Source organism: Euleptes europaea, chromosome 14, assembly GCF_029931775.1.
Source record: "Euleptes europaea isolate rEulEur1 chromosome 14, rEulEur1.hap1, whole genome shotgun sequence".
NCBI classification, from domain to species: Eukaryota; Metazoa; Chordata; class Lepidosauria; order Squamata; family Sphaerodactylidae; genus Euleptes; species Euleptes europaea.
In genome coordinates this window covers 25,859,783-25,885,439 of record NC_079325.1, presented here as the reverse complement: position 1 = coordinate 25,885,439, position 25,657 = coordinate 25,859,783, and the positions used below count along the sequence as shown (strand labels likewise).

At 45.7% G+C, this 25,657-nt stretch overlaps 1 protein-coding gene across 2 annotated transcripts in view; it reads left to right on the top strand.

Moving 5' to 3' along the window:
• The window catches only part of SLC25A37 (solute carrier family 25 member 37), a 42,366-nt gene extending 22,093 nt beyond the window's left edge, over nt 1-20,273 (top strand). Inside the window, exons 2-4 of one of the 2 annotated variants that reach the window (XM_056860541.1) lie at nt 14,159-14,387; nt 18,582-18,638; nt 19,751-20,273. In XM_056860541.1, coding sequence (XP_056716519.1) covers nt 14,159-14,387; nt 18,582-18,638; nt 19,751-20,271 — 807 coding nt within the window. In that variant the 3' untranslated portion in view covers nt 20,272-20,273. Of the gene's footprint in view, nt 1-14,158; nt 14,388-14,460; nt 14,610-18,581; nt 18,639-19,750 lie in introns of those variants that run through there. The other variant, XM_056860542.1, reaches the window with a different exon arrangement.
• Nucleotides 20,274-25,657: the final 5,384 nt, after the last annotated feature.

Genomic DNA, 25,657 nt, shown 5'->3' with positions numbered 1-25,657 from the left:
TCTCTCCCCAACCTACCTCACAGGGATGCAGGAGTTTTCAACCCCCTCCCCACACAGCTGTAATTGTCCTTAAAAAAAGGATGTTGGGACAATTCGATCCCAGAGTCTCATTTGGCTTGATCCTTTGACTCTGTCTATATGTATTTAAAAGCAGCCAATGTTGTTATTCTGTGGTTAACGAAAGGCCTAATATTTTAAACCTACTTCAGAGGTCCATGGGGTGGGGGGCGGATACTGTTGCTAGTCATTTGTAATCATCAGGTGCCTGAAAAGTTAGTGTAATCAATGTTTTAAATTTAGGTAATGGTGATTGACGTCAGGATATTTTGTATGACTTGGCAATATTCTTGTTGCATAAATTATTTTGAAATAAACCCTGTCTAAATGTTTCTTATATGGAAAAACTCCAAATAAAAATGCATTTTCCCCAGCTAGAATGTTGTTTCTTTTTGCTGTTGTCCCCTTGTATACTGTTTCCATGAGGACTAGAAACTTAAAATTCTTTTTAAAAAGTTTTAAAAAACTTAAAATTGTTGTGATTCTCTCTCCCCCCACCCCCGTCCCCTGGAATCTTATAACCATGACGGTGGCTGACTGGCTGACTAGTAGAATAAAGATTTTCAGAAGTCAGCCTTCTAAAGCTCAAACACTACATGCTGATCGACATAGCTTCTTGATTTCTGTAAAAATCATGCTTTAAAGCAAACAATCCTAATTGTGCTGAGGATGATTGCTTGTGTTTGGCTGGTCTCACTAAACACAAGATTTGGAAGCTGGCAAATTGGTGTTTATCCGCTGTAATTCCTCTGTTAGATTTTCTGGGGCTTTTCAGCAAACAAGGTGATCATCTGGGATTATATTTGCATGCTTTTCATCTTTTTTTAAATAGGCGGTTATGTCGAAGAGGGATTTACCGTACTTGGGTTGGTAAGAAACCCTGGATTTAAACCTTGCTGTTCCGCTTAGGTAAAGATTGTGCGGGCGCAGGGAGGAGCCCCCGTCGCTTTGGCAGGGCCGTGAGCCTGCGCGGCCAGTTGCCCGACTCCGGAGTGGTTTTGCACTCTGAATCGGAATGCAGCTCCTCAAAGGAGAGGCACAAGGAGGCTTTGCCAGGCTTGAGGAGACTTGCTAGCTTCATGGCTGGATTTCATGGCCGGTTAAACAGCCTACACCTGAACCAAGGAAGACAGTCCTGAGGAACCGTGAAGCATCTGCTCTAAGGCAACTTCGTTGAACGATCAAAGCAGAAAGCGGAGACTTGAGGATGAGGAGTAACTTTTCTACTTGAGAGCATTGGCCGCCTGAGACATTCCATCTTTTGGGCTGTACCTTGTGGCCTGAGGAAAACGTCGACTCTTCTTTGGTACAGAAACCCTGGAATAACCAAGTCGGGAAATTTTCTAAACTTTCTAAACTGCATACTACTGCATACCAGTGTACCATTGGGGAGTGGGGTACCAGTCACAAAATGGCTGCCTGTCGTGGAAGCTGGGTCCAATCACAAGACATAGGTGTCAGGCTGCTATCTCGGTTTCAGTATTGTTTCTGTGTTGGTACTGTACTGTCTAGCCTCAAGGCCGACCACACATACCAAGGCCTGGGAACACTGCTCCTGGGAAAGTTGACTCTGTCTGTGTATGCTGATGTTGTATAATCTCCCGCCATTTACTGCCTTATATTATCGTTCGGCTAGTGAGACTCTCATAGCTGCCATAGTTCCCTGTATGCACTGTATTGCCTTTTTGACCAGTAAAAGCCATCTGATTGGATTCTATATGACTCTGTGGTGATTTCTGGTTCGAAGGGTCAGGAGCTCACATTATGGCAGCTATCAATCTCCTTCTTCATTGTACTACTAGTCAGGCTGGAGCCCAGGAGGGTTCGCCTGCCGCTTGGATGGGAGCCGAGAAGCTCTCCGAGTGACCTATTATCCTGGATTCCTCTCGGAAGGATCCCACCCTGTTACAGGACATAGTCGCTGAACTCTTCAGGACTACCCTAGAGGTTTGCCGCTTGAGGGGACTGGTACAGGAACAGTGGCAATCTCTTAAAGGGACTCTCTGGATGTTGACGTCGGAGGATACTGATACTCGTTTAGATCTTCAAGACTTGGATCAATTACTGGACGATGCCCGGTTGGCAACTGAGGATTTACAAATACTAACTGGACTTTTGGATAATCTTATTTCTCGAGAGACTCTTTCCTCTAGTTCTACCATGGCGGGAGCCCCGCCGGAGGGTTTTTCCCTGATCCCGGATGCGGCCAGTTGTCAGGCTGAGGCCAAGCGAGTCGCTATTAGCACCGCTCTTCTCCTTGTGGAATGTACAAAGGACACCCCGGTAGCCACCTTGGCTCAAGTTTTGACCTCGACTTTTGGAGCCGAGGCACCCGCACTGGCGGTTCGAATACAACCTCTGCTGGGCGGGGAACCCGACCCCATACTCTCACTCCTGGAGACAGAACTTTTGCCGCGCATTACGGCAGAGGCTGCCCTAAGACTTGAGAACGCCAAAGTTCTTGCGGATCAGAAAGCCGCCGAAGCGGCTAAGGTCGCAAGAGAGAGAGAAGCTGCTGAAGCAGCCAGGGCGGCTGCAGCAAGAGTTAGGGATCGGGCGAACATGGACACGCGCCCCAAGGACAATGTACAAGGGCTATCAGGTCTGTCTTTTTCCCCGGCGTTTGTCCCGTCGCGCGCAACCCAACGCGCACGCCGTTTGGCTGACCGACGTCGAGACTCAGGAGAGTCTGAAGACGAGGATCTATATGGGGATAGCTCTCAATGGGCCACAAGCTTCCGGACCAGTAAACCTCATCTTACTGGTGGCCCAAGTGAGGAGGTTCACCTCTTACGAGCCCAGAATCGGGAGCTCTCCGACCGTGTTGATCAACTCCAGGAACTAATGGAACGTATGCTTCAGGAGAACAGGCAATTACAACAAACCCTGATAGCCCAGACACAGCCCGTTCCGATACCGGGTCAGGGGGTACCCATACAGCCACCCCAACCACCTGCTAATGTGCCTGCTCCACCCTTGCCTCCTGGAGCTCCTGTTGTTCCTCCGCCCGGACCACCCGTGCAACCGGGCCAACCTGCGCCCGGCCCTTGGAAGCAACTCAAATTGAGGACTACGTACGACGGATCTCTCGAGACTTTGCCTTGTTTCTTGCATCAAGTGGACAGTTATATGCGAGAACAAGGACAACTTTTCCCCACGGAAGATAGCCGGGTGCGTTACGTAGCTTCCCTTCTGACAGGTAAAGCGGCTGACTGGATGGTCCTCCAGTTTGACACCCGCTCTCGTGCTATTCGTTCCCTCAACAACTTCATGACTGCCCTGAGAAGGAGGTTTGAGGACCCCTTCCTGGGGGAAAGAGCCAAAACGGAACTCTTACAATTAAAACAAGGCTCTGCTACAGTTCGAGAATTTGCTGATGAATTTCAACGACTGGCAAGTAAAATTGTGGGTTGGCCCGAGACCACCCTGATCCATCATTTCAGGGAAGCCTTGCATCCTGACGTTCTGAACTGGTCTTATATGCGGGGCGATCCCGATACCCTCGAAGACTGGATCCTATTGGCCGAGGAAGTGGAAAGCCGCCGACGCTTTATTTCTCTCGTCCGTCAAAAGCACAAGGAAAAAGGCACCCAAAAACCTCAACCCAAGGCACCACCGCCCGTCCCACGAAATCCTCCACGTCCGCCCCAGGAACGTGAAGCCCGATTTCAGAGGGGTGCCTGTCTTACTTGCGGAGAAATGGGCCACTTTGCAGCTGTTTGCCCGCACCGCCATGAATTATTTCGTCCCAGCACGACAACCCGCGCCAGAGGTCGTCCACCACGCAGAGGCACCGCGGCCACCCGCAGCGCAGCTCCAGGAAGACCCACACCCTCTGCACTCCATGCCGGGGACCCAGCCTCCCTGCCTACTACCAACGACCCCGCCGGGTCTCGGATTACAAGTGCCCCATTGGGGGACAACTTTCCCTCTTCGGATGAGGAAAATCCTTGGAATTCTCCAGCCTTAAACCTGGAATCTCCCCTCGACTTGTCAAAAAACGGCTCCGGTCTGTGGTGAATGGAGCGTCTCCACAGACCTCTCAGAATCCTCCTATCAAACCGAATGCTCCTACCAAAATCAAAGAAGTGGACTCCACCGTCTACGTGGATGCAGTTTTACAACATCTTAACGGTGGCCCACAACTACCCGTCAAAGCACTAATTGACTCCGGTTGCTGTCGCACTCTCATAAGCGAAGCCACTTTTGCTGCACTCAGAGCCGACTCTGAGGCTTTACCCGCCCCTGTCCAATTTGCCCAAATGGACGGAAGCCATTTCCAGGGGGGTCCAGTTGATCACCGCACCATAGGGGTGGCAATGGGAATTGGCTCCCACTGGGAGCAAATAGACTTCACTATAGCCCCTATCCGTTTTGAAGTGGTCTTGGGTATTAACTGGATTAAAGGACACAGTCCCAGCATTAACTGGGAAACAAACACTATCTCCTTCGCCAGTCCTATGTGCGATCAGCACCGGCAGAACTTTGCGCTGTTATATCCACCCGTCCCAGCATTGGCCTCCGATGTCCCAGCGCTTCCAGTCCTACCTAACGTCTATCGAGACTTCGTGGATGTCTTCGACCTTAAAGAATGTGACACCTTACCCCCCCACCGAGCCTCGGACTGTACAATTGAGGTGGTCAAAGACTGCACATTAACCAAAAGCAAAATTTACCCTATGAGCGCTTCCGAGCGCACTGTTCTCCGGGACTTCCTTGACAAAAACCTCGCCAGAGGGTTCATTCGCCCATCGAATGCCCCGAACTCGGCCCCCGCGTTTTTTGTCCGAAAAAAGGAGGGCGACCTTCGTTTATGCATTGACTTCCGAAAACTCAATGCGGTTACCCAAACCAACGCCTATCCTATCCCATTAATTTCTGATATTTTGGGACAGTTACAGGAGGGCCGGATATTCTCCAAACTAGACTTGGTGGAAGCCTACTACCGAGTCCGCATCCGCGAAGGAGATGAGCACCTCACTGCCTTCTCTAGCTGTTTCGGTATGTATGAATTCCTCGTGATGCCGTTCGGATTAAAAGGGGCCCCGGGGGTCTTTATGCAACTCATCAACGAAATCCTTCATGACTTGCTATATCGCGGGGTGGTGGTTTATTTAGACGACATTCTTATTTATTCAAAAACCATGGAAGAGCATGTAACTCTAGTCCGAGAAGTTCTGCAGCGCCTGCGCAACCACCAACTCTTTGCCAAACTGGCTAAATGCGAGTTTCATCAAAGCCAGCTCACATTTTTAGGATACATAATCTCACACCAAGGTCTTCGCATGGACCCTGTCAAAGTCCAAGCCGTTCTCGATTGGACTCCCCCCACCAACCGCAAGCAAGTACAACAGTTTTTGGGGTTTGCAAACTTTTATCGAGGGTTCATTCCTAACTTCGCCCAAGTGGCCCTACCCATTACTGATCTACTAAAAACCAAAGGGAAAGCAAACACAGCTACCTTACCTTCCGCAAAAATCCTGTGGACTGATCAATGCCAAGCTGCGTTTGTGGCTCTCAAACGCCTCTTCACATCCGAACCCGTATTACAGCACCCGGACCCAAACCAAATGTTTGTTGTGCAAGTCGATGCCTCCGATGTAGCTATGGGAGGGGCCCTTCTCCAGAAAGGTTCGGATGGCCTCCTTCACCCCTGCGCTTACTTTTCGAGGAAATTTGCGCACGCACAATTGAACTGGCCCATTTGGGAAAAAGAGGCAGCGGCCGTTCACCATGCCCTAACTCTCTGGAGGCAATTCTTAGAGGGGTCCAATATCCCCTTCGAGGTTTGGACCGATCACAAGAATCTAGCTGCCCTCACAGGGTCCCACAAACTATCAGCGAAACAACAACGTTGGGCTGAATTCTTCGCTCAGTTTCGTTTCGTCCTAAAGCATGTTCCTGGGAAGCAAAACGTTCTCGCAGATGCCCTCTCCCGGTTGCCACAATACCCGGTAAAACTCGAGAGACCGACTGACTCTCTGTTCACCCCTACGCAAAGGGGAGCCCTTCCTGTACTGGCCGTGCAAACTCGATCTCAGCAACAGCATCCCAGATCCAGTTCTCCAGCACCTCCAACCCGAGCGGCTACCCAACTGCCCTCGCAACAGCAACGAACCGACGATCCCGATCCTCCAACCCCACCGGCTGCCCTACCGCCTACAACCTGCGCACCACCGCACGTAAGCTCTACCCCCATAACTACTCCTAAAACTACTATAGCCGGGGGGGGGGGGGTCCCGCCAAGATTCACATCTCCGAATCCTTTTTAAATACCCTTCGGGACCACTGCCTTTCTGAACGCTCCACTCATACCCTACCCCCTGGGGTAATGGAACAGGGGGGCTCATGGTACAAAGACTCTAAATTGTACGTACCCAAGGCACTTCGAAAAGACGTTTTACACTTAGCTCATGGAGTAAAAACAGCTGGACACTTTGGATTCCTAAAAACTCTCCACTTATTGCGCCGACAATTTTGGTGGGGGGGAATGCGTTCCGATGTTGACTCTTTTATTCGCAGCTGCCCTGTTTGCGCCACAATGAAACGCTCACAAGGCAAACCCCCGGGGCTACTGCAACCTCTAGAAACACCCAACAGACCATGGGAAGTGATTGCTATGGACTTTATGACTGATCTCCCTCTCAGCGGGGGAAAAACTGTATTATGGGTTGTTACCGATTTGTTTTCCAAGCAAATCCATTTGGTTCCATGCGCAGGAATCCCCTCTGCTCAAAAAATGGCCCGCCTCTTCGTGACACATATCTTCAAATTACATTCGTTTCCGCGCAAAATAATCTGTGACCGCGGCAGTGGCTTTGTTTCCAAGTTTTGGAAAGCATTTCTCAAGTTGGTGGGGGTGGAACAAGGATTGTCTACTGCATACCATCCCCAAACCGATGGTCAAACTGAACGTGTAAATGCTGTCCTTGAATGTTATTTACGCTGTTATGTTAACTACCACCAAGATAACTGGGTAGAAATGTTACCTTTTGCAGAATATGCCTACAATAATGCTGTATATCAATCTACAGGTTTTAGCCCATTCTATGCAGTGTATGGGCAGGATTTTGATCCTGTCACTCCCACAAGCACTGTGGAGGGGGAGGGAGATCCTGACATTGCTTCCTGGGCACACACCCTCCGTACCACTTGGCCTTGGCTCATTAACAATCTCGACCGAGCCAAGCGCAAATACAAAGCACAAGCTGATAAACATCGTTCCCCCGGGGGCGAACTGCGAGTGGGTAAATTGGTCTATCTTTCCACCAAAAACCTACGTTCCACCCGTCCGTGCCTTAAACTCAATGCTAAATTCATTGGCCCATTCCCGATCACACGGGTCATAAATCCTGTCACGGTGGAATTAGCTCTCCCGAAAACCCTGAGGCGTGTGCATCCCGTTTTCCACATTAGCCTCCTGAAGCCCCATACGGCCTCTCCACGATGGCATCCCGATCCGCCCCCCGAACAGCCCATTATGGTGGGGGGGGAAGAGCACTTCGAAGTCTCCAAAATCCTTGACTCCCGTGTTCACCATGGAAACCTACAGTATTTGGTTCGGTGGAAGCACTTCCCCCCTGCCTACGACGAATGGGTTCGCGCACGAGATGTCTCCGCCCCCAAACTAATCGATGCCTTTCACACTGCCTGCCCGGACAGGCCATCCCCCTTACCGACTGGGAGGGGGCCTTAAGGGGAGCAGGATGTCAGGCTGCTATCTCGGTTTCAGTATTGTTTCTGTGTTGGTACTGTACTGTCTAGCCTCAAGGCCGACCACACATACCAAGGCCTGGGAACACTGCTCCTGGGAAAGTTGACTCTGTCTGTGTATGCTGATGTTGTATAATCTCCCGCCATTTACTGCCTTATATTATCGTTCGGCTAGTGAGACTCTCATAGCTGCCATAGTTCCCTGTATGCACTGTATTGCCTTTTTGACCAGTAAAAGCCATCTGATTGGATTCTATATGACTCTGTGGTGATTTCTGGTTCGAAGGGTCAGGAGCTCACAAAAATATTTGGAGGGTCCAAAAATATTTGGAGTTTCCAAGCCAGGCATTCTCCTATGATGGAGGCAGAGATGTAACTTTCTGGAAATTTCGAAACCACAGGAAGGTGGAGAAACCTTTCCTTGTGGGGAAAACCAGATGTTTGGGGGGGGAAGTTGAAACCTATGAAATTCCTATCAAACCTAAACTTCTTTTACTGATTGGAAACATGAAATGCATCATCAGCACCTACATCATTAGTTAACGTATAAAATTGTACTAATTCGCATATTGATGGAATTTAAAAGTATAAATGTTATCATTTTCTCTAAGAAAAGTTATACCTAATATTTGAGGCTGTTGCAAACTGTTGTACCATATGCACATGTATCCTTAATTTTTGCCATTTGTGAGGTAGGGAAAAATAAACTGTAGGTAGAAAGCAAATTCTGAAGTAACCCAAAGAAAGTGTATTTGGACAGCATGTTTGGCTGTTAAGCTTAACTTTATAACATTGAAAAACACTGGACTCTTTAATGAGGTGTTACCATTAAACACATATTGTTGCCCAAATTGTTAACATTTAAACAAACATAATTTTTTGGGGGGAAATGTTCTGTTTGTCTGCAGTATGCGAGTTCTTTTTTCAGTGCTCTCCAGAATTTCCCTTTTTTCCACTGGAAAAAATGGAAAGAAATCCTCAGGTGGAAAGGGGGGGGGGCAGGTTGTTTGTGTGTGTTTTTATCCCCCAGGCCGTTACATCTCTAGATGAAGGCAAGTAGTTTTTTTCCCAAATGCTTGTTCCCTGGAGACACAAAAGTTATTCTTTCTGGGCTCTTCTGAAGAAGAATATGCCATCAAGTCACAACCCATGGCAACCACGTCCATGTGGCCTTCTGGATAAGAGAGGAGCAGAGGTGATTTGCCATTGCCTTCCTCCGTATGGCAACCCCATTCTTCCTTGGTGGACTCTATCCAAGTACTGACCGTGGTCGACCCTACTTAGCTTCCCATTCTCTGACAAACCCTGTCTGGGTTCTTCTGAAATACTTCCTAATTTAATGAATTTGAAGAAAGCCAGAACTAGCACTTTTTGGGGAAGATGTAAGTGGCAACAGGAGTCGGATCGACAAAGCCCCACATTGGGAACCTGTTTGCCCAGAAATATAGTAATCTGCATTACTCTAGTTCAGCGGTTCCCATGCTTTTCCAAGTTTTTAACATCAAAACGTTTCACAGACCTGCTCATGTTAGTATTTGTACACTATTAGTAAACATTGATTGAGAGAATAAATAATGACAAAAAGCTGCTATGAATTTGGTAATGCTTTTAAATGAATTTGTGTTTTATTAATTGCAACAGCATCTACATGCATTTCAAAAATAAATATATATATTTGTAAGAAATTACTTATTCTACAGAAGGTATGTTTGTTGATTTACTTAATGAGATAGCTGATTAAAGGAAGCCTGGCTGTTCCCATAAGAACATAAGAGCCCTGCTGGATCACACTAGCGATCCATCTAGTCCAGCATCCTGTCTCACCTCCTTTGAAGGTCCAGTAACCCTGATGTTGCCTCCTGTCACTGGTATTCAGAGGTTCGCTGGCTTCTGAACAGCCTTGGAAATGGCACATGGTTAGGAGGAAATGGCCCTGACCTGGATGGCCCAGGCTAGCCTGATCTCGTCAGATCTCAGAAGCTAAGCAGGGTCAGCCCTGGTTAGTATTTGGATGGGAGACCACCAAGGAATGCCAGGGTTGCTGTGCAGAGGAAGGCACTGGCAAACCACCTCTTGCCATGAAAACCCCGCCAAGGGTCGCCATAAGTCGGCTGCGACTTGACGGCACTTTACACACACACACACAGGAGGAAATGGGACCTCGTTTCCAGAATGCGCTGTCAGATCTCTGGGCTCATGTATTGAACTGCAGGTCTTTTCTTTAAAAAAAAAATTTTTTTTTTAATTGGTTTTTATAATAGAAATTTTCCATAACAAACAAGAACATATAAACATTACAAAAAGAAAGAAAAAACAAGGGAAATTTCTTTGACTTCCCCATCACCTCTGTCCGCCTCTTAATAAAGTATTTTTATCCCAACGTGATATGTTCTGATCTTAATTGTTCTTAAACCCATTTGAAATTCATTTAGCTTTCATATAACATACTCTATTGATATAAATGGTTATAACTCTTAATGTTAAAAATGTCATCTAGATCAGATTAAAAGATATTCTTCCATTTTCCCCAGTTTTAATTCATATTCACAATATTTCATCCAAGCCTCCCATTCCCCCATAAATCGAACATTGTCTTTTTGATTTAAAATAGCTGTAAGTTTTGCCATTTCCACCAGTTCCAGTCTTTTATCCCGGGAATATCTACCCCTTTCCATTTTGCTGCATAAAGCAGTCTTGCAGCTGTTGTAGCATAGATCAAAAAATTTCTTTGTATTGACAGGTCGTCAGGTATCATACTTAATAGCATCATTTCTGGTATTTTGGGCATATTTTTTTGTAATATCAGTCTTAGTTCATTATAAATCATATCCCAAAAATCTTTGGCTTTGTCGCAGGTCCACCACATATGGTAAAAAGAACCAACTTCCTTATTACATTTCCAACATTTAGGGGACGTCGTTTTGTAAATCCTTGCAATTTTCTTGGGTGTTAAATGCCATCTATACATCATTTTATAAATATTTTCTCGAACTGACTGGGCATTTATTCCTTTCAGGTGAACTGCAGGTCTTTTCCACAGCTGATAATATAGTGATTCCTAATCTAGGCGTCAAAATAAATAAGTCTACTGGCACCTTAATGTGTAACAAAAATTATTCTAGCATAAGATGTCTTGAGTCAGACCTCACTTCAGGTGCATGAACTGTCTGGGAGTAATCCCTCCTTCCTTGCTCTTATCAGGTGTCTGAGAAGGGAGGGGGCTGTGTCCTGGTGAAGCTCCTGGCCCCTGATGGCTACATGATGAGCTTTTACAGGCTGGAAGAGATGTTGGAGGGGCCGGGGAAGGCACCAGCCAAACAGTATTTATTACTCCATGCTGCCAATCAAGGAATGGACGTTTCAGGCTGTTTCCAGAGATGGGAGAGGGTGGGTGATGGGAGTCAATTTGCCCCACCCAAGCCTCTCATGAGGATCAGTTCTCATGAGTAGACCAGCAGCCTTGACTAGGACAGTGCATGCTTGGGGCTCTCGGGAGACATAGCTGGGCTGTGGCAAGCCAGCTGGTGGATGAGGTCCAGCCAGCTGCTGTACAGGTACAGAGCTGGGAGGGCACAGAAAGCAAGCCCAAGGGGAGGCAAAAACCTGCCCAAGCTGGATGGATTCACAGAGCCCTTGCAATAACTCTGTGCCCCCCCCAGGGGTCCCTGGCCCACAGGTTGGGAACCACTGCTCTAGTTGACACCTGTTGACTAGACAAATCCAGTCTTGCCGGCCAAGTATTTCCAATAAAGTAGGTGGAGTGAATTAAATTCCTGAGGCCTACAGGTTATGCCACACTATAATCATGAGGCCTAGAAACTGAAGCTTCTAAAAACTTTCCTGTCAATAGTTGCTAGACCTGCCCTTCATGTAGTTGTCTAATCCCCTTTTAAAAGCGATCCATGCTGGCTTTTATCATATCTTGTGGCAGTGAGTTTTGTAAATTAGTTATGCAAACCGCATAACAGCCATTTATCTTGGCTGTCCTGAATCTACTGCCTGAGATGCAGTATTAAGAGAGGGTAAAGTAATTTTGCAAAGAAGTTCAGTTCTTTAAACTAAAAAGCCCTGACTTCTCTGGCTTTTCCTCATAGGGGAACGACATCAGCCTTGTCTCCGCTAGTATGCAGAACGATAACTCCTTTTTTTTTTTTTTTTTTTGGCAGCTTCTATTGCGTTTGAAGCATAAAGCGGTGTTGAGACCTGTGGAGTCTTAACAACCTGACCGACCCTTGTCCTATAACTTTCATTGACCCTGAGTCCAGATACCACTCTGGTGGGTTTTGGCATGAGAGAGTATACCTGTAATTTGGCTGACCTTTAGCGCCCTCTGCTGGCATGCTCGTGAAGTACTTGAAGGACACAGTTGGACCGCCACCTGCCAGTTTAGTCTCAGGTTAAAATGATCTAAACTCTTGAAAACCACTGTAGTTTATGCATAAGGAGGTGGAGTTTTCTGGGATCAGGTTTCAGGTCCTCTGGATACAGACTCCTTGCACGCCCTTGGGAAAAACCGCGTACAGTCTGCAAAATGAGCATAATGTTGAATTTGTGTACTTGGTTATAAGGCTTTATACTCATGCAGACTCTCTGTTTTTATCAGTTTTTTGTATATTCTGTGTAAGCTTTATACTTGTGCAGTCTCTCTGTTTTATTATCCTATCCTTCCTCCACGGAGTTGGAGTCACGCATGGTTCTCTTCCCCAGTTTTGTCCTCACAACAATCTGGTTTGGTAGGTAGAGCAGAGAAACATGATGGGCCCAAGGTCATCAGGTGAGCTTCATGGCTGAGTGGGGATTTGAACTTGAGTCATCCAAGTACTAGTCCAGCACTCTAACCGCTATACCACATTTGCTCTACATATTGAGGAAGGACTGTAGGGTAGTGATAGAGCACGTGCTTTGCTTGCAGGATGTCCCAAATTCAATCAGGAGAGTTTTTTTGGGTTTTTTTTATTATTGATTTTCTATATCGGGTGGGGAACCTTTTTCCTGCCAAGGGCCATTCGCACATTTATAACATCTTTCGGGGGCCATACCAGGTGTAGATCTCCCGTGGGGGGGGAGAGGCTAGGGTTGCCAGGTCTCCAGCCACCACCTGGAGGTTGGCAACCCCAGGGGAGGCCACCCAGAGAAGGTCTGCAGGGCGCCCCCACTCCCCCCTCCCAGGTGGGAGGGCAGCCAGCGGTGGGCCCCAGAAAACGAGACGCCAGGGGGGCGCAGCCCACAGTCGATTGGCAAGGGAGGAAGGGAGGAAGTAAAACAGAGAAAGAGGAAAAGGGAGGGAGGGAGAAAGAGAGAGAAAGGGAGAAAGAAATGGAGAGAGGGGGAGAAAGAAAGAAAAGGATGGAGGGAAAGAAAAAGAAGGACAACAATCCCATGAGGGTAGGTGAGGCTGAGAGAGTGACTGGCCCATGGTCCCCCAGCAAGCTTCCATGGCACACGTGGAATTTTGTACCCTGGTCTCTCAGATCTTACTCTGACACTTTAACCCCTAGATCACCCTGGCTCTCAGCCTTCAGAAGGAACTTGAGGGAGAAAGAGAGAGAAAGGGAGAAAGAAATGGAGAGAGGGGGAGAAAGAAAGAAAAGGACGGAGGGAAAGAAAAAAAAAGGACGGAGGGAGACAAAGAAAGACAGAAAAAGAGGGAGGAAGAGAGGGAGAGAAAGGAGAAAGAGTGACAGAAAAAGAGGAAGAGAGAAAAGCCTCCCCCCCACACACACACACCGGCGCATGCCGGCCACCCCACCTCCCCCGCCCACACACACCCGGCGGCGCACGGAGTACCAAGCAACCGGGCCCCAGTCTCCGTGCACTCCCCCCCCCCCGAGCTCCGCAGCAGGGTTCCCGTGGCAGGGTTCCCGGAGCTCTCGAGGGCCACAAAAAATGTCCTCGGGGGCCGCACCCCTGTTCTATATGGTACAGAAAGGAAAACAGGGGAAAAGGGTAATGGGGAAAAATACATCATTTTTATGTCCCATCAACCCACCTCCTATATCTGCCAGTCTATACTCAATACCATGTTGTATATTCTACATGTTCACGCTAAAACACATTAGCAAACCTATTATCCCCCATCTATATATTCTTCTGAAGTACTATCTGACCTTCCATCATCAAAATAACCATTTACTCGATTTAAACATTTAACACAATTAAAACTCTCTGTATAGCAGTCTTAATTATTCATTCCTTCTGACTTTAAAACAGTTTCTCAAACATATCTGTCATAAAATGATTACCATCTCTGTTTATGTTCGTCTATCAGTTTTCCTTACTCATGAGAGGTGGTGCTGTCCCTCCCAACCCCCCGATGCAGTCCGAAGGGGAGGCAGGACTGATTAACGAGCGCACTCATCCTTATGCTTCCTTCCTGTCTCTGTTACAGACACGGATGCAGAGTTTGCAGCCCGATCCCAAAGCCCAGTACAACAGTGTGTTCGAAGGCTTGAAGAAGATCATCCACACTGAAGGCTTCTGGCGGCCATTGCGCGGGATCAATGTCACCATGCTGGGAGCAGGCCCGGCCCACGCACTGTACTTTGCCTGCTATGAAAGAATGAAAAGGACTTTAAGTGACATTATTCATGATGGAGGGAACAGCCACCTGGCCAACGGTATATTGACAGCACCCCGGGTGCAATCCCCGCCCTTTGCTCACTGCGTACTTTTCTTATGATCTGACATCTTCAATCTGCATTTCTGCTTCTAAGGAGAAAAGACTGGGAAAAGACTATCCTTGGCAACCTAGGCTTCTCTTTCCCACAGGCGCCTGCAGTGTTTAGATGCTCATGTCTGAAGAATGCGGAAGATACGTAGTGTTAAAGATCCTCCTAAAAGTTAGATATTGCGAAGCATTTGACCATATGTACCTTTTGAGTTGGGGTTACTGGGAAGTAGACACTTCAACGAGAGCATTCCAATCAAGCAAGCCTAGTGCAATGAGATCTCCAAGAAAAATGATTCTTAGGTCTAGCCTTTTGCTTCTGAAATCTATTGGGCTGAAATTATGTCTAATTTGGCTGTCATGGTATTAAGAACATGAGATCAGTCTTCTAAGAGCAAAACAAAAGTTTACCTAACCCAGTGGTCTGTCTCCAACATCAGGCAGTCAGATGCCTGTGGAACCGTACAAGCCTTTCCTTGTTTATGTCTTATCACCTGGTATTCAGAGGTATATTGCCTCTGTAAATGGAGGTTCCATTTGGGATCCATATTGGTATTACCTCTGCTGGTGAACCTCAGCAGTCTCCATCTGAATAAGTTGCCCAGTCTCTACCTTGCAATTCATGGTTTTTGTACTTAACCCTTTGTAATTGACCCATCAATGTACTTAATTCATTGCAATTCATGGATTTTGTACTTAACCCATCAAAGTAATTGAAATAGCCCCTGACTGAAATGCTTTAAAAATTTAGGCTAGATGCAAGAATGCAACTCTTTCATTGTATGTAGCATTGTGCTGGCTTTTTGAATGGGTGTGCATATATATGGTATTGTTTAATGTGCAGAAACTTATGTAACAACTACACAGTGCACGTCTTGCATGTTATGCAAGTGGTACCCTAACATCTGGATTGCCGTGAGATGATGCCAGCCTGTGCTGATTCCAGCCAAGACAGAAACCATATGTAGGCTGTATTCTGTGTATGCTGGAGGCTTCTTTCTGCTCCTGCATCACAGCCAGATGTGACCAGAATTTGCCACGGGTTGAAAGTTTTCTTGGTTCTGCCGCATTCCAAATGGTTAACTTTTTTGTGCATGACGTGTTGCTCACAATGCACCTCTTTGGTCTAATGGGTAAAGGAACCAAGCAGTAACTACAATGAGGTTGTATTTGAGGCCTGGCAACGGAGGCTTCTCTGTGACTGACACAGACACCGCTTGTTGAGCTCGCACCTTTCCCTCACCAAGTATGGTCAAAATCTTCCTAGAACGGGAAGCCTTGAGTAGAGTTCCTGTTTACTGTGACATGTACATTCAGAGCTCTGGGCAAAGGAGAGTTTGCTTCCCAAAAAATGGTGTTCTCTAAGGGCTAAGATAAGAATAGTGTCCCTGATTTCACCCTGGGGATGTGCTGCCATTTTATAGGGCGAGTTCCCACTAGGGAACTCCTTTTAACAGTGCTGTGGGGGCCCAATTCTGGTTAGGACTACTGCAGTGTGGTGGGAGGATGGGCTTCTGCCTCCCCCCTGGGCCACTTTACCTGAAATGGCACTGGGTGGGGCGTTAATTGCCAACAATACCCTTCCCTCCCGCACTGCAGAGGTCCCAACCAGAATCGGGCCCCTGCGGTGCTGTTACAAAGAGTTCCCTGGTGGAAACTCTACAAATTGGCAGCACATCTCCAGGCCAAACGCGGGGACATGGTCTTATCTACTTTGGCCCTAGGCCTCTTGTAACGGGCAAAGTTATAAATGCTACATAGAAGCTTATAGAAATACATGGAACAGATGGATTTGTAGAAATTTCCTATTTAAAGTTAATGAAACACCGTTAGAGGCTTGTCTTTTATTTGTAACTAGGTAAGCCTAGATATGCCTGACTATGTAACTCCTTTTGGAATACAGGCCAAGAGACTCTTTTAGAGGACTCTTGGAATTCAGACTCTTCTGTCCAGGGAGAGTTCCTGTAGTGAATGTAATGGGAGAATGAACTCCAGTTTGGCCGTTGTGCCAAATTGGTGCATGAATCCACGTTTCTCAAACCTGAAGTCTTTATTTGGTAAGAAAAGGTGGGGGCGACGGGAGAGGGGGAGAATATAAGCACACACCAATTTCATTCATGCCTGTCGCAGACATAACTCGTCTGCAAAGACTGCTGTGTGTAAACGGAGTCCGAAGCAAGCACGTTGGGTGCAGATTCAGATGAAGCCATTGTGTGATGTCACTCTGTAAAGGTAGTATCCATCTAGCAGTTTGTTTTGCATTCTTTTCAGCGTGAGTGACATGTATTGTGTGTAATTTGGTATCAGTACTGCGATACGTGTTGGAATTGTTGCAACCCCTGACTTCAGATTTATACAGCTTTTGAGTAAAGTTTATACAAATCTGAAGGTCTGTATGGTTTTGACTTCAAGACCCCAACAATTAGCCATGTCCTACTTCACTGAGTTGGATCCAGTGCTGTTGTTTGAATTTGGGGCTGTGCGCATTCCATGCAAGCATAGTTGAGCTGGATCCCTTCTACAGTGTGTGTTTGTGTGGCTGGTGATTAAGTCCAGGTTCACACATGCAGGAAAGTGGTAGAATGGATTGTACCACTTCAGGCTACAGGTGGAGGATCATATTTTGGAATATTTTCCTTTGATTTTTTTTTAAAAAACCATCAACATCCCTGCAAATAGAAAGCCAGCTTGCCAAACAAAAATAAGGGAGATAATCTTTGTCCCTGATGTGCTGGTTTTCTATCTGCGTGGCGTTTTTATTTTTTATAAAGCCAAAGGAACATTTAAAGATGAAACCTGGGGCCTGTGCTACTATAGTCCGTCCTACCACCTCGGTCTCCTTCATGTATGAACTAGCTCTGAGAAATTCTCACCTTTCTCCACACGATGGTGCGTGTGCGCAGCCCAAGGTGAGTAAATCCCATTTGTACAGTCTGTACCTTCTCATTTTGGTAGTGTACGTATCGTGATTAGGATCTATTCCCAAAGGCTTTTACTCTTGAAGCCGCTTGAGTACCATTTTAGTAGAGAGCCAGTATCGTCTAGTGGTCAGAGGGCCATCTTGGCCCTCTGGGCATGCAGTAGTGGTCACTGGGGGTGTGTGGGGGGAGGTAGTTGTGAATTTCCTGCATTGTACAGGGTGTTGGACTAGATGACCCTGGTGGTCCCTTCCAACTCTATGATTTTATGATTCTAGGGGGGAAGGCATGGATTCAAATTATCAGTCAGCCCTGAGGCTTCCTTGGGAGACCTTGGGCCAGTCTCTCCCGACTTCACCTCCCTCACAGGGTTGTTGCAGCTACACAGTGGGGGTGGGGAAAGCCTGAGCTCCTTGGAGAAAGGGTAAGATTGCAGTGGATAGATTTTTTTCCCAGCTGTTGGTTGGATTAGTTTCGTTTACATGGTTCAGGATGTGACTGACCTTGTAGAATTCCTCCTAATTAAACATTTAAGGAAGCATCTCCTTGAAGGATAGTTGCACAGTTATTTAAGGGCCAAAACAGACGAGACTGGGAGCTCCCATCTCTTTTTAGAGCTTATTTTAGCATGAGGGATTGGCTAGTTATGATCAGTGACCCTGTACTCCCCGTTTCCCCTGTGGATGATATTAGCATTTATGGGTCTCGTGTATCTGTTTTGACCCCTAAGAACGGCAGTTTTATGTAGGGTCCCTTATAGCATTTTCTTGACTAGAGATGACCAATGTGAGTTAGATTGCAGACTTGCCTAGCGTTGTCTTCAGTTGTGGTACAGTGTGTGGAAGGAGGATGTGCCCCCAAATAAACCAGCTTTGGGTTTGTTTGTTTGTTTGTTTGTTTGTTAACTAACTGGATTGTATTTCATGTCTGAAAAGGGCCATAGATTAAACTGTCAGGGAAAGAAAAAACAGGAGCATATCCAGCTCTCTGCAAATAGGCCGCAGATAGTCTCATATAAGATATTTGTTGGAGGAAATGGCATGGGGTGAACTCTTGTATTTGGAACATGCGTTTTTATAAGGAACAGTGGTTTCCCCCTCTTACTATGCGATGGGCTACAGAAACAAGGAAGATTATACACTCAGAATTTTACACTCCGAAGACAGGCTGAGAAATGGTTGGTCAAGGAGTTCATTGTGAAAGGGGACTTTCTGTCTGTCTTTCAGGAATAGCGGGGAGCATGGCCACACTCCTACATGATGCTGTTATGAATCCAGCCGAAGGTAACACTGTTGGGTATGGATATTCCAGTGGGGGTTGAATGGAGGCAAGGGCAGTAGAACTACGTGGAGCTGTGTAAGAGTCATACTGGTAGCACATTGAGTGTTCAAAGATGTTATCTCTCAGTGAACTTAATTGTAAAAGGCTCTGAACGTTAGACTGGTAGTACCCTGCATTGCAAGAATTGAGGGAGTGAGGAGATAAGTGCACTTGGGCTTAGACTGCAATGGCTACCTGAGCATGACTTTGCAAGCTCCCAAATTGCTTTAATAATGGGATCAGTCAGACTGAACAGTCATAAACTTTGGTGCATTCCAGCCCTTAGCACACTTTGCATATTTCTGGGATGGATAATACGTACTTCTAAGTGAATAGGCAAGTGGTAAATTTCCATGATGGAAGCCCTGACCTGGATGGCCCAGGTTAGCCCCATCTAATCAGATCTTGGAAGCTAATCAGGGTCAGCTGTAGTTAGTACTTGGATGGGAGACCACCAAGAAAGTCCAGGGTTGCTATGCAAAGTCAGACTGTGGCAAACCACCTCTCTTGCCTTGAAACCTCCACAGGGCAACCATAAGTCAGTTTCTACTTGACTGCATTTTCTACCACTGAATTTCCCTGATCCTCCTTCGCTGTTGCAGTCAGTCGCAACATTTGCCTCTCAGTGCTGGTGCAGAGGTAGTGTTGGACATGACCACAGCTGGTCTGCTGTGCTTGTACACTCCTTCTCTCATGTGTGGAGCATGATTGACAGCATTCTGGTTTCAGAAGCCTCTCACTCTCTAGTTTGTTGTGGCATCTGAATGCACATGTTTGGGCAAACTGGAGTTTGTTTCCACCATAGCACGCCATGGCGAAGTGGAATTTGCTTTGAGTCTTCCCAGACTAGGTAGCAGCCAATCACACTCTCTGGAGATAGGATGGAAGGAGCGCGTGAACTCTGCAAACAAGCCGTGTTCATGCCAGCAGTGAATCAACAGAGTTGTTCTGATGCCTCAGTGTAGCTTGTGACTTGAAACTAACTTGGCTTCTCTTATGTTTCTTACTTTGCCTGCCATCCTGGTTCGGGACCTGCCCAACTTCTCCTTTTGTGGCCACCTACTACTGTGACCAGTGGTGAAGCAGCGGATGCAGATGTACCACTCTCCGTACAAGTCAGTCTTGCAGTGTGTCAGGACAGTGAAAAGGACTGAGGGGTTGGGGGCCTTCTACCGTAGCTACACAACCCAGCTCACCATGAACATCCCGTTCCAAGCCATCCACTTCATGACCTATGAGTTCATGCAAGAACAGATCAACCCTCAGCGACAGTACAACCCTCAAACGCACATTATCTCCGGGGCTATCGCTGGGGCTGTTGCAGCTGCAGCCACAACTCCCATGGATGTCTGCAAGACTCTCCTCAACACTCAGGAAAACATGGCCTTAACGTCTGTGAACATCAGTGGACACCTCTCAGGAATAGCCAATGCGTTCAGGACAGTTTACCAACTGGGGGGTGTCGCTGGGTATTTTAAGGGGGTTCAGGCGCGCATTATATACCAGATGCCTTCAACTGCCATTTCCTGGTCCGTGTATGAATTCTTCAAGTACTTCCTTACAAAGCGCGAGGCAAACAAGAAAACACCACGTTGACAAAGCTGTTTCTCTAGCGGCAGCCCAGAACTGCCAAGACAGACGCCTCATGTGCAAACCCCCAGCGCTGTTTGTCAGTTGGAAAGGTTTCTGGTAGATTCATCGTCGAGTTCTGTTGTTGGAGAAATTCATTTTCTCCCTGTGCCCCCCCTTTTTTTTGACTAAACCAAATTGTGTAAGGACTTAAAAAAACAACAACAATACAAGTATTTATAATTTTATTTCAGTTGATAAACTGTGATACAGATTGTAAAAGAGTATATTGTTTCTTCACTGGAATGCTCTTGCTTGCCCAGAGAGAGATTTCTGGGGAATTGCTTTAAAACACACACACACACACACACACACACACACACACACACACACACACACACACACACACACACAGATAAAGCCTTTAATTGAACAAAGTTTTATATAGAGAAGTATATTGCGTAATATAAATAGATGGATAATATTTATCCTTTATTTTTCTACATAGATAGTTGGGGTGGCTTGAAAAGCGTGGCAGCTGATGACAGAGGTTTTTTTTAAGTGCTTAATTCCACCACCCACCCCCAGTAACCAGTAGCACTATTTCCTGGTTTTCCTGAACCAGAAGGTTTTTAGCTTAATATTGTAGTGGCAGCAATGTCCTCCATTGCACAAAGTGCTTAAAAGCGTGCTCTGAACATTCAGCTTTAAGAGATCTTGATGCTAGCAGGACTGGAGTCCTGAGAATCTGTCTGAAATGAGAATCTTCTCTCTACAATTGTGTCAAGATCAGTGGCTGCTTCTGGAAATCTCTTCCAGTGGTTCACATATCAGAGCAGAGAACTGCTTCTAAGCATATTTTTAGGAAAATACTTAAAGGTACATTTTTTTTAAAAACGCACCTCGTTTCTCAGCAGGTTTTTGTGGCTTTTAATTTATTCTTTCTCACAAAATCTCCAATCCTGCTTTGCACAAACCTAACTGGCATGCACAAGGAGGTCTGTTGCACTAGCATGTACAAAATTAACACTGACTGCCAAGTGTTTTGCAGGAGTTTACATTTCTAAAGGAAGCTCAAATTGAATTGCTTATAGGTGTGTTTTTTAAATGAAAGACTGACCAGGGAAGGCAGCTGTGAGCTGCAGTACAGTGCAGCAATCAGGCCTTGGAAAACAGAAGCCATAAAACAGGGGAAAAGAAAATCAAACTCAATTCCAAGCCAAAAGTCAGCAGTATGTGCTGTTAGCCATCTGACCTGTACAAATGAAGGTGTGTAGAAGGGGTTTTAGCTCTTGTGTGATAGCTTTGCATTTTGCTGCTGTAAAACCTTATGCTTGTGTGGTGTCCAGGGGATGGGTTTATCAAATCAATGTGCACAGTTTGTGTGTGTGTGTCTGTATGTTTTTGTTCAAGCAGGGATTGGGGCTGGATGTGTCCATGTCCCTTTCCTCTGCTTGCTACTGCCCATTTTTCTGGTAAATGAAATTCTAGAAACTGGAGCAAGCTGTTTTTCAAAATGTGTTACTTCAAGTTGCACCTGATTCCGAACTACTGCCATGAAGTCGTGTCTCTCCCCCCCCCCATATGTAGGTTCGCTTACCCCATATTGTATATCATGGCACCAAACATAGTTTAGTCCCTGGTTCTACATCCTTCACTGCTGTTTATAAATGAACATAGATGGTGTAATAACATGGCATGAGCAATCTAGCATGTATGTTTGGGGGTCTTTACAGAGATGTCCTATGTCAGGGAGAAGACGTTGAATAAAACGATTCTGCCCTGAGACTAGTCATGATCCAAAAGCCCTAAATCAGCAAAGGGAAGTGTCTTGTAGTCACCCTGACTCTCATGATCCTGTAAAATGAATTGGACTCATGCTTCAACCTCCATGTTGGCAGAGTTCTAATCTGAAAGTGTGGTATACTATTTCCCAACAGGCAGGTGCGATTATACCTGCAAACTGTTTGCCATTGGTAACTGGTTCATAAAGTACACAAGGTACTTTCCCCTTGCCCCGATGCTTGTATCTTTATTTTTAGACTATGTACAATTGACAAAATTGTTTTCCATGGTGTGAGTGTGTGTGTGTAAGTGTGTGCACATGTTTGCAAAGGGTCTCTTTCTTACACGACTCTTATAACAGCAAAAAAAAGAGGACACATATTTAAACTTGCAAGATAACACTTGAATTGTTAAGCAATTTTATCATTTCTCTTGTTCATCTCTCCCCCAACTCCCAAATTAAAACAAGTCAATTGCTTTTTTAAAGAAGTAATATCTTCTATATAATGGAAGGGTTTTATTCAAGCCAGGTACTGCTTGAGTCTAGCTGTTGAGGTCCCTCTGCAATATATTTAGTTTCTGAAGTGGTGTCTTCGGTATCGAGCACCAGACTGAATATGCACGATATAGGCTTGTAGGCAAAACGCACCTGCATTTACAGAATCCCTTGGCCTTGAATGACTTTAGATTGACAAGGGAGCAATTGCTGCCATGTGAGGCTATAAACCTACCAAAGTCTTTGAGATTTTATTTGGTTGGGCAAATGAAATAACTGTGACACTACTATTAAAATCTGAATGTCTGTGTACTGGGGTCTTCTGCTGCCTGGTGTTTATTCAACTAAAAATAGACACTTAAGTTCCCAATCTCTTTAGATCCAGCATCTGTAATACTGACCGTGGTATTGGAGCTTTTCAAAGAGTCTAAGGCAGAAAGAAAATATGTCCTCATGAACTGGGCAAGAAATTGTGTGCTTTCAAAATATTGATTGCCTTTGAGGAGTTCATTTGAGTCAGTTTTTATTGAAAAAGTAGATATCAAGAAACATCATATCAAAGTCCTTGTACAGAACCCCTCCCCCCGAAATGTGCACATCAGGGAGCATCAGCCTAGCATGGCAGTCTTCCATGTGCAGAGAGTTGTTTTTGCAAGCCCAAGAGCTTGAACATACCCAGCAGACTTTTTTTTTAATCTGTCTTTGAGTTGTATCACAACCTGCTTTTCAAAGTCTTATCAATTTCTGTGGCAATGGCGAGGTGCGTTGGACAGAAATTAGCCCTAACTTGCCTTGATTGCACAGAACTAGTGGCATGGTTCTTTGGAATCCAACCCAAGTTAAAAGTGCTGCTTCATAAAGTATGAGTTTTCAGATATGAAGTGCATAGTGTAGGGAGCTGCAGCTATTGTGTTCTATGTGTTCATAATCAAAATGTTTGAGCATGTCTGGAGATGCCCTCAATATGTTTGGTAAAAGGTCCTTATGAAAGCAGACTTTCTAGAGATAGTTTATGTGCTAGACTGGGTTTTGTTTGCATGAGTGACAGGATTCATGAACAAAGTATAAAGATGCAGGCCACCACTGAGCATTTGATCTCTAGAAGGTGTGCACAAGTCTAGAGTTTTCTGTGCGTTGGCGCTCTATGGATATTACCTTATGCTGTGTTGCTTGCAGTAACTGTTGGCAATACTACAATCTCAAAAAAAAATATGGCTGGGAGCAACCAGACAGCTATTCATTTAAAATACCTCCATCTAGAACTTCTGAGGGTGAACTCCATGTGACACTAGCAGATCTGTCTCTAGACATGCTTCTGCAAAAGCCAGATATCTGTAAAATGGGTGATTGAAAGCACATTTGCCAGTCCAAGATGACTAGTAGACTTCCTGTGTTTCAAAAAAGAAAACCTCTGGTTACTTAATTCACGATTGGAATATGTTTCCCATAAAACAGAACATTACAAATTGGAAAAAGAGAAAGCACAAAAAGGAGGGAGGGATCAGAATTGTCCCCTGCTCACAATTTCCTTCGCCCCTACTACCGAGCAATCTCTTCTGCAGTGGTTCTTCCCCTAACTAGAACATTAAGAACATAAGAAAGGCCCTGCTGGATCAGACCAAGGTTCATCTAGTCCAGCAGTCTGTTCACACAGTGGCCAACCAGGTGCCTCTAGGAAGCCACAAACAAGACCTGGAGTCTGACCCTGGAAGTGATTCTGCCTGGGTGGAGGAGCTGAATGGGAAACTGGGTATGGGATGGTTCTGCATCCCCACCCTTTTGCTATGTTTGTATTTAGATTGCACCCCTGCCTGCTGTTTGACATGTCTAGGTCAGATCTGCAGTTCTTGTGTGGAAGCTGAATGGAAATTGGGGCCTTAACTACACATTACAGTGCTAATGGGCCTACCCTGAGCCCCAGCAAACCAGATGTGACCTGGGAGTTCTGTGTTGAAACATAGTTTTCTGACATATGGGGACTTGATTCAGATTAGGGCTATCAAGAGGGAGTTTAGGCCTCCCCTCCCCTCCTGTGCTGTTTGCCTGATCTGAAAAAACCTGGGGAGCCTCTTTTTGTCCTGTTGGCAAACTTCCATCAATATGCATAGGATTCCCCAACAGGCCAGATAGTTTCAGGTGGGGAAAATGGTGCTGGGGTTTTTTAAACTCCTCCCTGCATACCACAGCCCTAATCTGAATCAGGGCTCTGTATTTAAATAGGGCAACAGTCCCTTCATCTCACAATGTGCCTATTTGGAAATGTTGTTTTCTAGATTGTGGGATATTTCATCAACTAGGATGGTTTTAGTGATTTATTAGTATTTCCTAAATGAAGCATCTGGAGAGGAATTTTGGTAGCCCGAAGTGGATTATTGCCGTTTTAACTCTGAATGTGTGGCACTCCTGTTTCTTTCTAACGGATACACATTAATATTTAACTGCTGGATCTTCAGTTTGACACACACCTTCCAAAGCCATGTCCAGGGCCTCTTATCTTGGCTGGGAATTCTCCGCTAAGACATGAAAATATACCATTTGCAATTATTTGAAAGGAGTTTACAAACTAAACACGTAGAAGCACACTCATTGCTGCTTTGTCTGCTGAAACCGCACATTTTGGGGGATATTTTTTTTTTAAGTTTGCTGTTTTTAAAATTGCCTTTTCATGAATTTACCAATGTCAACTAATTGAAAGAATATTTGGTAGTGCTGAAAGGTGAGTTTCTGAAATGCTGCTACAGTTGTAACACTGGAGCTTCTGAAATAAATGATTTGATCTGTTTGCTAGAATCATGCCGGCCGTGTGTGTGTGTTTTTAATCATGTGCAATAGAAATTATTTTGGGTGGTAGGGAAGGGGGTTAATGGCAGCTTAGGAGGGGTGTGGTGGTTCTGCAGATGTTTCACTTGACTTTCACACAGATACACTATTCGTTACTTCATACATTGTAATGTCTTGAGTCTGAGAAAGGCGGGTTATAAATGAAGTTGTTGATGGTAATTCTAATCTACCTTTCATTTGAGACAATCAATTTTAAAAGTTGGGAAGACAAAATAATAGGCAGTACAAAATTGTCTCAGACCATTAGTTGTCTTCTCGGGAATTGCTGGTATGAGCTGCTTGGTTTTGAAC